Source organism: Chiloscyllium punctatum, chromosome 21 (assembly GCF_047496795.1).
Source record: "Chiloscyllium punctatum isolate Juve2018m chromosome 21, sChiPun1.3, whole genome shotgun sequence".
Classification (NCBI taxonomy): Eukaryota; Metazoa; Chordata; class Chondrichthyes; order Orectolobiformes; family Hemiscylliidae; genus Chiloscyllium; species Chiloscyllium punctatum.
The window spans coordinates 8,640,880-8,656,393 of NC_092759.1; the positions used below are offsets into that span (position 1 = coordinate 8,640,880).

Sequence of the window (15,514 nt, forward strand, 5' to 3'; positions counted from 1 at the left end):
TATTTGATAAGGTTCCCCATGGTAGGCTTATGCGGAAAGTCAGGAAGCATGGGATAGAGGGAAATTTGGCCAATTGGATAGAAAACTGGCTAACCGGTCGAAGGCAGAGAGTGGTGGTAGATGGTAAATATTCAGCCTGGAGCCCAGTTACAAGTGGAGTTCCGCAGGGTTCAGTTCTGGGTCCTCTGCTGTTTGTAATTTTTATTAATGACTTAGATGAGGGAGTCGAAGGGTGGGTCAGTAAATTTGCAGATGATACGAAGATAGGTGGAGTTGTGGACAGTGAGGAGGGCTGTTGTCGGCTGCAGAGGGACTTAGATATGATGCAGAGCTGGGCTGAGGAGTGGCAGATGGAGTTCAACCCTACCAAGTGTGAGGTTGTCCATTTTGGAAGAACAAATAAGAATGCGGAATACAGGGTTAATGGTAGGGTTCTTAGTCAGGTGGAGGAACAGAGGGATCTTGGGGTCTATGTACATAGATCTTTGAAGGTTGCCACTCAGGTGGATAGAGTTTGTAAGAAGGCCTATGGAGTATTATCGTTCATTAGCAGAGGGATTGAATTCAAGAGTCGTGAAGTGATGTTGCAGCTGTATAGGACTTTGAGAGTTCTCGGCCTTTTCTCCTTGGAACAGCGAAGGATGAGGGGTGACTTGATAGAGGTTTATAAGATGATCAGAGGAATAGATAGAGTAGACAGTCAGAAACTTTTTCCCCGGGTACAACAGAGTGTTACAAGGGGACATAAATTTAAGGTGAAGGGTGGAAGGTATAGGGGAGATGTCAGGGGTTTACCCAGAGAGTGGTGGGGGCATGGAATGCGCAGCCCGTGGGAGTGGTAGAGTCAGAATCATTGGCGACCTTTAAGCGGCATTTGGATAGGTACATGGATGGGTGCTTAATCTAGGTTAGAAGTTCGGCACAACATCGTGGGCCGAAGGGCCTGTTCTGTGCTGTATTGTTCTATGTTCTATGTACTATGAGGTTTTGGGTAAAGGGCAGGAAAGTGGACATGAGGAGATCAGATCAGCCATCAACCTATTAAATAGCAGAGTAGGCTAAAGGGGCTGATCGGCCTACTCTTGTTGCTATTTCTTATGGTCAGAAGATCTAGGCCAAAAGCAAGTGTATGGATTTGATCACGGATTTGCCAAAATCTCACTGAATGGCAAAGCAAGCCCAAAGAATGAAATTTTCGAGGAGAAAGTGAGGACTGCAGATGCTGGAGATCAGAGCTGAAAATGTGTCGCTGGAAAAGGCATTCCTGAAGAAGGGCTAATGCCCTAAACGTCGATTCTCCTGCTGTTTGGATGCTGCCTGACCTGCTGCGCTTTTCCAGCGACACATTTTCAGCAAAGAATGAAATTCCTCATTTCCTGAGGTGAGAAGAGGCCAGTGTGCTATGTTAAATGAGGACAGACCCTACAGACCAAATGTTTCTAGGATGGGAGTTGTGTAATATATGGTGAAGCAGCTCCTATTGGTTGGGATGAAAAATAACTTCAACAGAAATCCCTGGTAAGGCGCCTCAGCCCATTAATCCCACTCTTTCCAGAGTATATATGCGACCTCCATTATTAATCTCTATTGCTCTGTCAAACAAGTTTCCCAACAATCTCACTTTTCATTGATATTGAACAATTCACTTTTCTTAACAGGTCGACTGCCCCAGGACTAACACTCCCCTCACCACAACTCCATCGCAAAAAACTTGTCTATTAACATGAGGAGATGGGAAAAGGGGTTTTTGCTTCAATCTTTGAATGTTCTAAATATATTACAAAGTTCTGTCCACACTGTTCAAGGTGACCTGAAGAAGCTGCTGAGGTAGATGGAGAACCAATAGTTGCCTGTGGAGTGCTGGTCAAAAGGTCAGAGCTTTAAAAAGCTGAGGTGGACCCATGCAATGGTAATGCTTAAAGCAATTCCTGACACAAAGTGAAATGGAAACCTGGACCTCTCTCCTCACAAGGAATTATTGAGGCTGACAGGTCATCTGAATAAATCAAAACTGAGAGTGTATAACCTTTATCAGTTGAAGTGTATTAAGAGCTATGGAGCCAAGGCCAGTAAATGGAGTTATGGTACTGCTGAGCCATGGTTCGACTGAATGGAAGAACAAATTTGAGTAGCTAGATGGTCCTCCTTCAGTCTCTACGCAAATAGCAACCTCACTTCAAATCATAGCTATCATTATTCTGAGAACCACAAAATCCAAGAGCAAAAGTATTTGGCCCATTGAGTCAGCTCTGCCATTCATTGAAATTGTGGCTGATCTGATAATGCTCTACTTTATTTCCCTCACTCTATAACCCTTGCTTTCCTTAATTTTTAAAAGCCAATCTCAGGTATGAATACTTTAATGGCCAAGCCTCGACAGCCCTCTGCAGGTAAAGAATTCCACAGCTTCCCAACCCACAGAGGAAATTCCTCCTCATCTGTCCTAACTGGCCAACCCTGAGATTATGTCTTCTGGTCCTAGACTCTCCGAAAAGTGGAAACAACCTCTCAGCATCTACCCTAACAACTTTAAATGCTTTAATGAAGTTGCCTTTCATTCTGCTGAACTGCAATGAGTACAAGTCCAATTTACCCAATCTCTCCTCAATTCCTCCATGCCAAGGATCAAGCTCGTGAATCTCCTCTGGACTGCCTCCGATATTTTTCCTTGGATAAGTGGCCCAAAACTATTCACTGTTTTCTACGTGTGGTCTAACCAGTGCCTTCTATACTTTTACTAAGACTTATTTAAGACTATCTTAAACTCCACTCCTCTTTGAATGAAAGTGATAATTTCATGTTCCTTCTTTATTACCCACTGAGTTTTATGCATTCTAGCTGGAAGTAACTTATGCATGAAGACTCCAATAAGTTAATAAACGAACAACCAGTGTAATTTATCCTTCCAGTACTTGCTCTATAATGAGACGAGACTTTCTAATGAGTTACCTCCTTTGCCCAGGCTGGCTTGTCAGCTGGATTCACATTTTTATTGTAATAGTACAACTGCTTCTTTTCTTGGGGCTGCTGCTGCTGCTGCTTTTGCAGCTGCTGTTGCTGCTGCTGCTGTTGCTGCAGTGACATGAGGAATGCATGCTCTTGCTGTAGTTGCCTCTGTAGTCGCTCAGACTGCCGCTGTTCCTCCAGCTGCTTCCGTTTGTATTCCTGCAAGAAATGCATAGGGAAACTTGTCAGAACATCGGCCAGCTACTTGGTCACACATTCAAAAGCAAAATGTAAAAGCTGGACAGGAACGCATGAAACCCAAGCAGAAACAAAGATGCGCACATAAGTGCAGTGAGCAATGACAGCACGCATTTCCTCAGCCCTAATGAGCAGCCGGGTTGCCCTTATCAGCACCTCCAGCATTTGCAATCTTGTAATGCTCTGTCACAATAATGCAAACCCAACAGATGAAAATCAAATTGTTTTAAATCTTATACTTGAGGTGTACAATGTTGCTGACAAAGCTGGCATTCACTGCCTATTCTCTGCAGTGGTGTTGGAACCTATTTCTTGACAGTCCACGTTATCATCTTAATTTTGGTTCTTTTGCGATACAAATAAGTGATTTGATAAGTCACGTCCAAGAGCACTTAAGTGTGGAACTAGAGTTGACAGTTTGGTCAGAACTCTACTTTGTTTGAGAGAGTCACATATAGGCAAAGGTATAGCTGGCCATTAAACTTCCTTGAAGAATGGATTTGGTTGAGCTTTTGTGACAATATTAATCATGGGGTAGCTGTTGAATTATCAGCGTTAGACTTTCACTTGGAGTAATGTACTCATAGCTTTTAAAAAATATCCAAATATCTAAGCTGCTGTGGTTGGATTCAAACACTTTTTTTGGATCCCCTAACACAATCAGTAAAACTATAACCAATTAACACCGTTTGCCAATAGATTGTTTCTCCAAACTGTGAGACCTTATCAAAAGAAAACAAGCTCTGCTTTTAACAAAGAGCTTCGGTTTTGCAAATCAAGAATCCAGTGCTTCCAAGAGTTATAACTATGATCAGAAACCAGGTATCACCACATGGATGACTGAGACTCAGAACAGAGATGCCAATCTCCCACCATGAACCTCATACTGTGAAGCATTTTCTTTTCAATCCATCATATTTAAAATGCAAACAGCTGTTTCTCCACCACATGCACACTTCCTCAGCTTATTGGATCAGCAGGCAATTTTTGCTATTCCTATTCTATAAATATCACTAGGTATCAGGGTAAAATGGCCCAGGGAGATTTACACCCATGGAATTGGCCTGCCTACAAGCGGAAGAAAATATTGCACCACAATCTGTGGTGCAATATTTCAGAGTTACCAACATTGGACACTTAACATATGGGAAATCAAAGGGAGGGCACCAATGTCCTGGCTTCCACAGCCAGTCATACAAAATTATAACACCTAGCCGCAAAGAATATTTGGTCAGCTGACCAAAGTCTTGGGAATAGAAGTAGGCCTTAAGAAGCATCTTGAAAGAGGAAATGGTGGGGTGGGGTGGGAGAAAGGAGGAGGAGAGAGAGGTGGAGTCATATGGAAAAATAGAGTGAAGGCATTCCAGAACTTGGGGTTTCAGCGACTGAAAATACTATGGTGAAGTGATTAAAATTTGGGATATGAAAGAAGCTAAAATCAGAGGTCCGTGATCTTGTACATTTGTATGGCTGAGAGGAGGCTGCAGAGGTTGAAATGGGCCTTGGAAGGATATGAAAACAAGAATGGGAATTTTAAAACTGAGGTGTTCTTCAACCTGGAGCCAATGGATGTCAGTGAGCACATGGGGTGATAGGGGAATCAGGATACAGTGAACAGGTGTAGTTTATAGAAGATAGAATAGTCAGCTGGGAATGCAGAGGAAATGATTGATTCCTGAGATAGCGAAGGCACAAATCACGGTTTCAGCAACAATTTAAAAGGCATCTGGATGGGTATGTGAATAGGAAGGGTTTAGAGGGATATGGGTCAAATGCTAGCAAATGGGACTAGATTTATTTAGAATATCTGGTTGGCATGGACGAGTTGGACGAAAGGATCTGTTTTAAAGCTGTACATCTCAATGACTAAATGAACTCAAACAAGCTCATTAAGGCGACATTACAGAGGTGGGCACAGTTTGTCACTATGATGCCACAAATATGAGGTTTGATAACAACTTTCAAGAATGAATTGCATAAATACTGAAGGGGAGAAAGTTGCACATGCACAGGAGAAGGACGGGTAAATGGGAATGGATGGCTCTTTCAAGAATCCAGTTCAGACGCAATGGACCTAATGGCCTCTGTCTGTGCAGGATTACTCATAGCACTTGTGTACCTGAGAGGGACAGAAGCAGAATGACAAAATACCGATTATGATAGACAATGGGACAATTTCATTGCTTCCATCCACTGTGTGAAAGACTGTTTATAGCCAACTTCAGTTTGTATCACCTGTGAATTGCTGTACTCTGAGAACATCCCTGTCAAGCTACAGTACTTGACAGCCTAACCAAACACTCAGTGCTGCTGCACACAAAACCACTGCTGCATTTTGCTATGCAGTAAGCAAGCATTTCTAAAGCACCTTTAACATAACACAATGCTCCAAAATGCTTCAAAAGGAGTACTGCCAAACAAAACTTGATATTGAGCCACATAAAGACTGCAATGCCATTTTAACCAGTGCTGAAGAAAAGGAGATAAAAACCAAAAAAACTGCGGATGCTGTAAGTCAGAAACAAAAACAGAAATTGCTGGAAAGGCTTAGCAGCATCTGTGGAGAGAAATCAGAGTTAAGATTTCGGGTCCAGTGACCCTTCCTCAGAACAGTTCCAGCAATTTCTGCTTTTGTTGTTGAAAAATAGGAGAGAAGGGTCCAGGGGCAAAGTAGTTTAGAGAAATTTCAGAGCTCAGATCCCAGTTGCAATGAAATTTGAGTTGTGCAAGTTGGGCAGAATTGGAGGAATTCCAAAATTGGAAAGTTATAGGCTAGAAGAGGCGACAGACAACAATGGTGGCGGAACAAGGCATGTTTACAAAGTAAAGTAAGGTTGAGACTCTGGAACTAGCAGATCAATTTAGTCAGGTTCTCTTACCTAATTCACACAGGTTCAATATTAGGTGCAATAGCATAGTCTTTTAACAAGATCACTTGAAGAACCTAATACGCCAGCAGGAAACAGGGTTTGACCTCCAAGATTAGTCAGTGAATTTACAATCTGTCCACATAAAAGTTGTTTTTGTTTCTCAGCAATAAATGTCAGGTCAGGTTTGATGAAATATATATAAACTTTTTTTTGTCATCAGGTCATCATGTGTGTATATATATATAAAGCTTTAGAACCAGTCGGTATGTCTAGATCTATTGCCAAAATGAAGCCATTCGGACCCTACAGAACTCACTGCTACATATTTATCTACTCACAGGATGAAGTAAATGTCCTTAATGGTTTCAGTTCATTTAGGGAATGTGGGATTCACTGGCCATTTATTACTCATTCCTCATTGCTCTCGAAAAGATAGTGCGGAGCTGTCTTCTTGAACCTCTAGAACCCACGTGGCGTCTGTGAACTCACAATGTCGCTAGGGACAGAGTTTCATGATTTTGACCCACCACTATTAACAGAACACCAATGGTGCGCAGCTTGGAAGGAACTTGCAAGTAGTGGCGTTACTATGTATCAGTTACCTTGTCCTTATAGATGGCAATGGCAATGGGTTTGATATCTAGTTTTGTTAATTTGTACTGAAGCATTAATTTTATATAGAAAAAACAATGGTCAAAATAAAAGTCAGATAATGATGCTTTTACATTAAATATCCTCAAAAGATGCTTGATGAACATGATCCAGCACTTACGAATATGTGCCAGTGATAGCTGATGTCTGAATACCAACATTGCATCACTGGCTAAACAACTCCTCCTTCCCAGATGTTATGGAGTTAACCAACCTGGACAAACTTCTGCTGTGCTTGACTTTAGAGTATGGATGGAGTTGATGCATATTGATCGTGTGGTTAAGGGCAAACATTTACGCTGTAGCAGCGATGGATTGAACTTTCTTTTGTCCAGGATTCACCGAAATCAGTTAGTTTAGTGGACATATAAACCAAGGATATGGAATTGTCCTGTCAACGCTCAGGGGTGGGTCAAGACTAAACTTGCGAGTATCTGAATGATATAGTGACTTGAACTATCAATTTAAGTACATTTCCTTTATTCTTGGAAGGACTGCGTTACAGTAAAATATTTTTTAAAATACAGCAAGGTAGATAGAAACAGAAAAATAAACAAGTTTGCAGCTTTTATTTCTTTTTGTTACTGTTTCATGGGATGTGGGCACTCCTGAAAAACCTGGCATCAGTAGATCCAGTCTATCCCTAACTGCCTTCTGCTGTGGGCCTGGAGTCACATGTAGGCCTAAACAGGGCAAGGACAGCAATATTCCTTGCCTGAAGCACATTTGCAAACCAGATGAATTTTTTACAATTAGCAGCGATTATGTGGTCACTGTTAGACATGATTTTAATTCCAGATTTGACTGTAATCAAACATCACCATCTGCTATGATGGGACTGAAACTTATGCCCACAGAGCATTAGCCTGTGCTGTAGTGTTAAGCCGACTGACATCATCACCATTTCGCCTAGAGTTCAAAGCTAGTGTTGCTCGGACACACATAACACTTGCTCTCCAGGTTCTTTTAATGCTTCGTATCAAATTTCAAATGTACACTACATGAAATGGGATGTACTCTTTTAGGATTTGGAAGTAAGTTAGCACAGCATACAGTTCAATAAAGCATTCCTCACATAAATCTTCAGCACTCAAAGTTGGGGAGGAGGGGGAGAAGGTCAGGAAATATTGTATTTTTCATCACAAAACAGCATGCATTGATAGAATTCCAGAAAGGAGGCAGATCAACAATCATAAGCATGCTTGATCCAAATTCAATCCAGAGTCAAAGTGAATCCAGTGCCCCATCGAGGCAGCTTTGTTTCTCCCCATCTTCAGAACAATTCTCCACCTGAAAAGAATACTTCACCTTCTTTCGGTCTCCCAGTGCTGCCCACCTGTACAGTGGATGAGGGCAACCCGCAAAAGCAAACTGCTCCCAGATCTCTGTCGTAGGTGCCCCACATCCAACAGTATGGAGGAAAGATGATAACAAACCCAAATCTTTTGCCCTCCCTCTGACCACATTGCTCCCAACAAGCCTATAGACAATTGGAAATCTAACACATGCGAGGAGAAACCGCATGCAGGAAAAGGATGTCCTAACAATGCAGCAGAGATTTATCACGCTAAACCTGTTGCAGCATCATGCTGCCACCGAGAGGGCAAATATTCACTTCAGACTCATTCCAAATTCAGTCCATTTGCACTCCATGCCTCATGCAAATAGGTTGCTGATTTGGATTTAAACTGAACTAAAAAGAAGAAATAAAAAATCCAGTGCAAACAGGGTTCATAGTGCACTGGTTACTAGGACAATCTGCAAGAGGCTACACAGACACATACAGAGGTATAGGATAGAACACTGAAGGACTGGACTTCTACTGAGATGGAAATGGTTCAAAGGGGTCATTCAATATTTATTTTACAAGAGTACGTAAGAGTAATCCTGAGGTGGGCAGAGTGGAAAGGTAGGGAGGTGAGGAGGGGAGGGGTGGAGTGGGGGTGTTGGGCAGAAAGAATGTCCAAACCTGTATATACCTTGCCAGTTAGCATGTCGACAAAAGGACCTAACAATAAAAAAAATAAAAATCATTCTCAAACACATAAGAGGACATGATAAGCCCATTAACTTGCAACTTGTTTTTGCTGGAGTGATCACAAATGGAGGGATTGAGATTAGTTTGAGGACACGAGAAGCCAAGTTAACACCAAGGTCACTCAGCATCCCACCCACTTCAAAATGGTTACGAATGCCTGCACCAGCATGAGTGTACCTCCTCCTCACCTTCCAATACCACCCGAAGCCCAAAAACATTTATGGAACAAAAACTCATCTAAATCTGTTCCTTTTCATAAATTGCTTTGAGGTGTACCCAAAGACACTTATTAAACTGGGAAACATTCAGAATATTGCAACGCTCGATCTCAATGATCTGAGGTTATGACCACAGCTGTTTATAAATTGGAACTATATTTTCTGGGGCAGTGGGTTGGGGGAAAAGGTTCAGATAGGTTAGAGATAAGGTGTTGGGTGGGGGAGGGAAGCAAGAGGAGAAAGGAGGAATCAGAAAGGAAAACACCCTGGTTACTCCTGTGAAAATGTTGCATGACCCCTCTCCGGGTTAGGAGCAGACACCTTGGAATGATATGAGCGGATGAGGATTTGCAGCCTGCACCATTTACCAGAAGCAGAGCCTGTTCCTGCAGTAGCTGCTGTTGAAGAATCTCTAACTGCCTCTGCTCCTCCTCTAATTGATGTCTTATGTACTCCTGGAGACAGAGAACGCAAAATGAAGCACAGGTAAAGAAAAAGGAAACAAGTCAGAAAAAAAAAGTCACAAGTAGCACAACTCCTACTCCCAGATACAAAATAGCCAAGGTTCCTGAAGTAAAATTTGAAACAAATAGAGTGAGAGTGTGTGTGTGTGTGAAGGGGCTGGAGCTTAACCCAATAGTCTTATTCACGTATTGAGAAATTGTTTCAGGTATTCTCCACACAGCACATTATACATAATATTGGACAATGAGGGCACTCAAATGAATTTGCCACACCAAGGACTGAACAATGAAAATGGAGCTCAAGGCTCTACATCAAACAAAATCACACCCATTGTCTTAATGCCATGTTTTCCAGCATACGATTCACTGTCAAATTATGCAGAATGAAAAATCTTGAATATCTAGAAAGAAATTGCATATTTGCAAATTGCAATTTCATGCAGAGAGCACAGGACTGGACTAACTGGATACCTTGTTCACGGGGCAGCACAGGCACAATGGGCTGATCAGTGTTCACTCGGTGCTTAGCACACATTGCTGCACAATACTGTCCTTTCACCTACCTCTTGGTCTCAAATTTGCCAAGGTTAGCCAAGACTCAGTTGATTGTTAAGAATAAGGCCTTTTGCATTCAAGGAAGGGTTGAGATAAACACTTCTGAGGTTAGATTGGAGTGAGGTCTTGTGACGCTGCATCAAATTGGAAAACTTGAAATACAAATAGAAAATGCTGGACAAATGCAGCGAGCCCGGAAGCATCCGTAGTGAGAGAAAGGGGGTTGAAATTTTGAGCTGTGTCATATTGGACTCGATGTTAAGCTTGTTTATCTCATCACAGATGCTGCCAGAGCTGCTGGGTTGCTCTAGCATTTTCTACTTGTATTTCAAATTTTCCAATTCTAAAAAATTCCAATATCTATTGATCTATGTAATTACAGTGCTTTAAAATGTAATAAGCTGGAATAAAGACACTTTCAAAAGCACACCTAAACTTTTGAATTAGTCATGTTTAGCCAACACTGCAAGAAGCTTCAAAGCCGTGCAAACACACACTTACAGGACTAGCAGAATGAGTAACCAAGGATTCCTGTGCCACTGTCAGAATTTTGTCGAGGAGTATCATGTGAGGGAGAGAGAAAGACAAATCCTCTGAGCACGAGGGCAAAGAGTAGTATGTGTTACTTGCAGCACTTCCAAAGAAGATGGGAAATGAGGGGTAGTGTGTGCAACCAACTGCTGAACAAGTACGGTGAAGGCTCTCCTTCTTCTACAACCCACTTGAGAGTGCAGAAGTCACTAAAGTGTAGTTTCAACTCTCCCTTGCTTCTTCAACTGAGTGACCAATTCGCAAGGCTATTAAGAAGCCTGATCATGTCCTCATCCAACACTCACAGACTTTTTGTTTTCACTGGAGAAATTGCTGGATGGTTAGGCATGAGGACTCTGGCTGAATTAGCAGCTCCCTTAGCCAGGGATATAGAGGCTAGCTACAGTGCTGCCCCTGATAAGGTCAGCACAGCTGAGAAAGCCTGAACACGGGGCCGATAGACCCAAGGGGCTTTGCACATGAGGAAAAGCCAACTGCAAGTTTGCAGCACAAGTGCCAAAGAGGACCTCCTTGCTAACCACAAAACGTAAAAATTTCATCCATTTATATACCTGCTCTCGCTCAGCTTGTTTCCTCTCCTCTTCTCTGCGTAGCTGCTGCATCTCGTCCAGCTGCCTCTGATGCTCTTTCTCTTGCTGTTTGCGTAGTTCCCGTTCTCGCCGTTGTTGCTAAAAAAAATTACATTGCAGGTTTTACTTTAACACATTTACACTGTAAAAACTAGCTAACAAATTAAAAGACTTTCTGCATCAAAGTCGATGAGAGAGATGAAGGGAGAGTCAGGAGTTCGGATCGTGGCTCATATTCATACTTATTTCAGTATTCTCGCAGTCACAGTGAAAGATTATCTTAGCCCTTTCCTCCCTAGGATTGTGTTCCTCCAAGATCTTTCAATACTTGTCACATTTCATCTCCTGTTAATGTCCATTTGCATTTGCCTCTACACAGATGAAATTAACATGCATTTGTATAGTGACTTGAATGAACCTAGGATGCATTTTACAGCTGTTAGGAAGACAGCATCTCTAAAGTGGCTCGGTTTGTGAGGAACTGCGATCACACCAGATTGCCACCTTGGTCCTACCTCCCAATGAGAGCATAAGGAATAGAATAAAACAACCAAAGAAAACCCGCACCAGGTGCCAGAAGCTAAATCTGAGGAAAGCAGAGTTTGTCTATCGATTGTGCAGGGGGAGATTAGGGAAGCAAACATTATCGGGGTAGGTGGGAATTGGAATTAAAACCATAATCTTATTGATGAAACTACGGAAAGGGTTGGTCCACTCAAGGACAAAGGAGGAAAGCTATGCGTAGAGACAGAGAAAATGGGTGAGATTCTTAATGTTGCATCGGTATTCACCAAGGAGAGGGACATGGCAGATGTTGAGGTTAGGGATAGATCTTTAATTACTCTAGGTCAAGTCAGCAGAAGGAGGAATAAACTGTTGTGTATTCTAAAAGGCATTAAGGTGGACAAGTCCCCAGATCTGGATGGGATCTATCCCAGGTTACAGAGGGAAGCCAGAGAGGGAATAGCTGGGGCTTTAACAGATATCTTTGCAACATCGTTGAACACAGGGGAGGTCCCAGAGGACTGGAGAATTGCTAATGTTGTCCCCTTGTTTAAGAAGGGTAGAAGGATAATCCAGGTAATCACAGACCTGTGAGCCTGCCTTCAGTGGTAGGGAAGTTACTGGAGAAGATACTAAGGGATAGGATTTTTGCAAGGTTCATGAAGGTTTGTAGCTCAGGTTGAGGTTTAGTGTGTAGGTTTGCTCGCTGAGCTGTAGGTTTGATATCCAGACGTTTCATTACCTGGCTAGGTAACATCAGTGGCGACCTCCAAGGCTTCACTTGGAGGTCGCCACTGATGATGTTACCTAGCCAGGTAATGAAACATCTGGATATCAAACCTACAGCTCAGTGAGCAAACCTACACCCTAAAAGGGATAGGATGTATACCTATTTGGAAGAAAATGGGCTTATCAGTGATAGGCAGCATGGTTTTGTGCAGGGAAGGTGATGCCATACAAGCCTCATACAATTATTTGAAAAGGTAACAATGTTGATTGATGAGGGAAGGGATGGAAATATCACATAAGTAGACTTTAATAAGGCGTTTGATAAAGTTCCCCATGGTAGGCTGATGAAGGTGAAGTCGCATGGTGTCCAGAGTGTTCTAGCTAGATGAATAGAGAACTGGTTGGGCAACAGGAGACAGAGAACATAGAACATTACAGCACAGTACAGGGCCTTCAGCCCTCGATGTTGCATCAATCTGTGTAATTAATCTGATGCCAACCTAACCTACACCGTTCCATTATTATCCATATGTACGCCTAATGCCCATTTAAATGCCCTTAGCATCGGCAAGTTTACTACTGTTGCAGGCTGGCCATTTCACGGAGTAGTAGTAGTGGAAGGGAGTTTCTCAAAATGGAGACCTCTCACCAGTGGTGTCCCACAGGGATCCGTGCTGGGACTACTGTTGTTTGTTATATACATAAATGATTTGAAGGAAGGTGTAGTTTGCTTCATTAGCAAGTTTGCAGATGATACTCAGATTATGGAGTAGCAGATAGGGGACTGTCAAGAGTTTACAGCAGAATATAGATAGATTGGAGAGATGGGCAGAGAAATGGCAGATGGAGTTCAATCCAGACAAATTCGAGGTGATGTATTCTGGAAGGTCCTATTCAAGAGCAAACTATACAGTAAATGGAAAAGTCCTGGGGAAAATTGATGTACAGAGATCTGGATGTTCAAGTCCATTCTTGCCTGAAGGTGGCAGCACAGGTCAATAGAGTGGTCAAGGTGGCATCTGGCATGCTTTCCTTCATTGGACGGGGTATTGAGCACAAGAGTTGGCAGTTCATGTTACAATTATATAAGACTTTGGCTCAGCCACATTTGGAACACTGTGTACAATTCAGGTTGCCACATTATCTAAAGGATATGGATGCTTTGGAGAGGGTGCAGGAGAGGTTCACCAAGATATTGCCTGGTTTGGAGGGCACTAGATATGAGGAGAAGTTGAGGAGACGAGGATTATTTTCATTGGAAAGGAGGAGCTTGGGGGGACTTGATTGAGGCCTACAAAATCATGAGAGGTGTAGACAAAGTGGATAGCAAGAAACGTTTTCCCAGAGTAGAGGACTCAATTACTGGGGGTCACGAGTTCAAGGTGAGAGGACAAAAGTTTAGGGGAGATATGTGTGGAAAGTTCTGTACACAGAGGGTGGTGGGGGTCCGGAATCCATTACCAGCGGAGGTGGTAGAGGCGGGAATGATGGCGTCATTTAAGATATATGAATGGGCAGGAGCAAAGGGATACAGATCCTCTGAAAATAGGTGATAGGTTTAGATAGAGGATCTGGAACGGCGCAAGCTTGGAGGGCTGAAGGGCCTGTTCCTGTGCTGTTATGTTCTTTGAACGGTGGAGCAGGCTCGAGCAACTGAATGGTTTATTTTTACTCCTATTCCCTATATTTGCATTTTAGAAAGTAAAGGGAGTGCATGGGGAAATAAAAAGCAATCAAAATCGAGAAAAATATGACAATGTTTATAAATAGATGTTCTATCAGTAGAAACTAAAAAGGTAATTTCTATGTAGAGGCAGTACAACTTCCACTGAACAGTTTGCATTTTGGGGTCAGGTATTGAATTTTTGATGCTCTAAATACAGTAATCTTCAATTCAATCTAATCTTAATTTGAGCATCTCATTTTAATTCTTCCAACATTCATGGTTGTGACTCTGGGATTCCTTCCCCATAACTCTCACCTCCTTTAAAATGCTCTTTAAAAACCTTGGGGCTGAATTTTACGTTTTCTTTTCATTCACTAGGTCCGCATTTATTGCCCATCCGTAGTTGCCCAGAGGGCAGCTACAAGTCAACCCAATTGCTGTGGGTCTGGAGTCACATAGACCCGTCAAGGTAAGGATGGCAGATTTCCTTTCCTAAAGGACATGAGTGAACCAACTGACAATGGTTTCACGGCCATCATTCGACTCTTAATTCCAGATTCCTTCTTTTATTGAATTCAAATACTACCATTTGCTCTGGTGGAATTTTAACCCGGATCCCCAGAACATGAGCCAAGTTTCTGGATAGCAATTATACCACTAGTCCATCACCTCCCCAATATCTGTCAATTTTATCACAGGAACCTTCTCTCTGTGTGATTTAAGGAGCATTTTCACACAATCATCCCAAACTCATTTCAACATCTACTTACTGTGCCCCATATGGCACTCCTTTCATCAAAAGCCAGCTGGATTTCCCCAACTAACCACACTCAAAGAACTCATCACCACAATATCATGAAATAGGTCAACATCCCTGGTGTATGTGCCTTCTTTAAAAGGCCATTGTGTACCTAGACAAGACCATCAGTCCAGAGCTGCCCTGCATGGTTCCTCATAATTGCCCTCTCTCTCTCTCTCTCTCTCTCACACACACACTTCATTAGACCTAAAAGCTTGGGTTCTCTTTGGGGCTGCCAGAATCACACATGAGTCAATCTGTTTTACTGACTTTGCCAAGTCTGTGTTTATGAGATGTCATGACATTGGAGAAGTTGCTGTTTAGAAGCTGAATAATCCTGATAAGGTTTTCAGTAAAGTTAAACTTAAACTTAAACTTCTTCTGTTTGTGTTTTAACCATAGACCAAGAACAAAATGTGCTTTGCTGAACGCTGTGTAGTACAACCCAATGAATTACATTTGGAACACAGCACCTTATGGTTGCCTTTAAATAAGAGCAAGTTAGAGTTTAGGCTGTCTCCTTCATAAGGGGTTGAAGGGAATTTGTTTTGGTCCATAACAAATGGGATTTAAATTCCACCAGCAACCCTGCTGGTACTGAACCAGCGTTCCAGTGCATAAGCCTAGGCCCTCTGGAATAAGAGTTCAATAATATTATGCTCCCTTTCTTCTTCTTCATCATGCATGATTTTGCA

General features: G+C 42.3%; 1 protein-coding gene across 5 annotated transcripts in view; it reads right to left on the minus strand.

Moving 5' to 3' along the window:
* LOC140492554 (misshapen-like kinase 1) overlaps positions 1-15,514 on the minus strand; it is a 309,928-nt gene that overhangs the window by 92,896 nt on the left and 201,518 nt on the right. For 3 of the 5 annotated variants that reach the window (XM_072591501.1, XM_072591497.1, XM_072591498.1), the window contains exons 13-15: positions 11,104-11,220; positions 9,350-9,436; positions 2,950-3,165 (exon numbers count right to left, since the gene is read on the minus strand). In XM_072591501.1, coding sequence (XP_072447602.1) covers positions 2,950-3,165; positions 9,350-9,436; positions 11,104-11,220 — 420 coding nt within the window. The remainder of the gene's footprint in view (positions 1-2,949; positions 3,166-9,349; positions 9,437-11,103; positions 11,221-15,514) is intronic. The other 2 variants (XM_072591500.1, XM_072591499.1) reach the window with 1 other exon arrangement.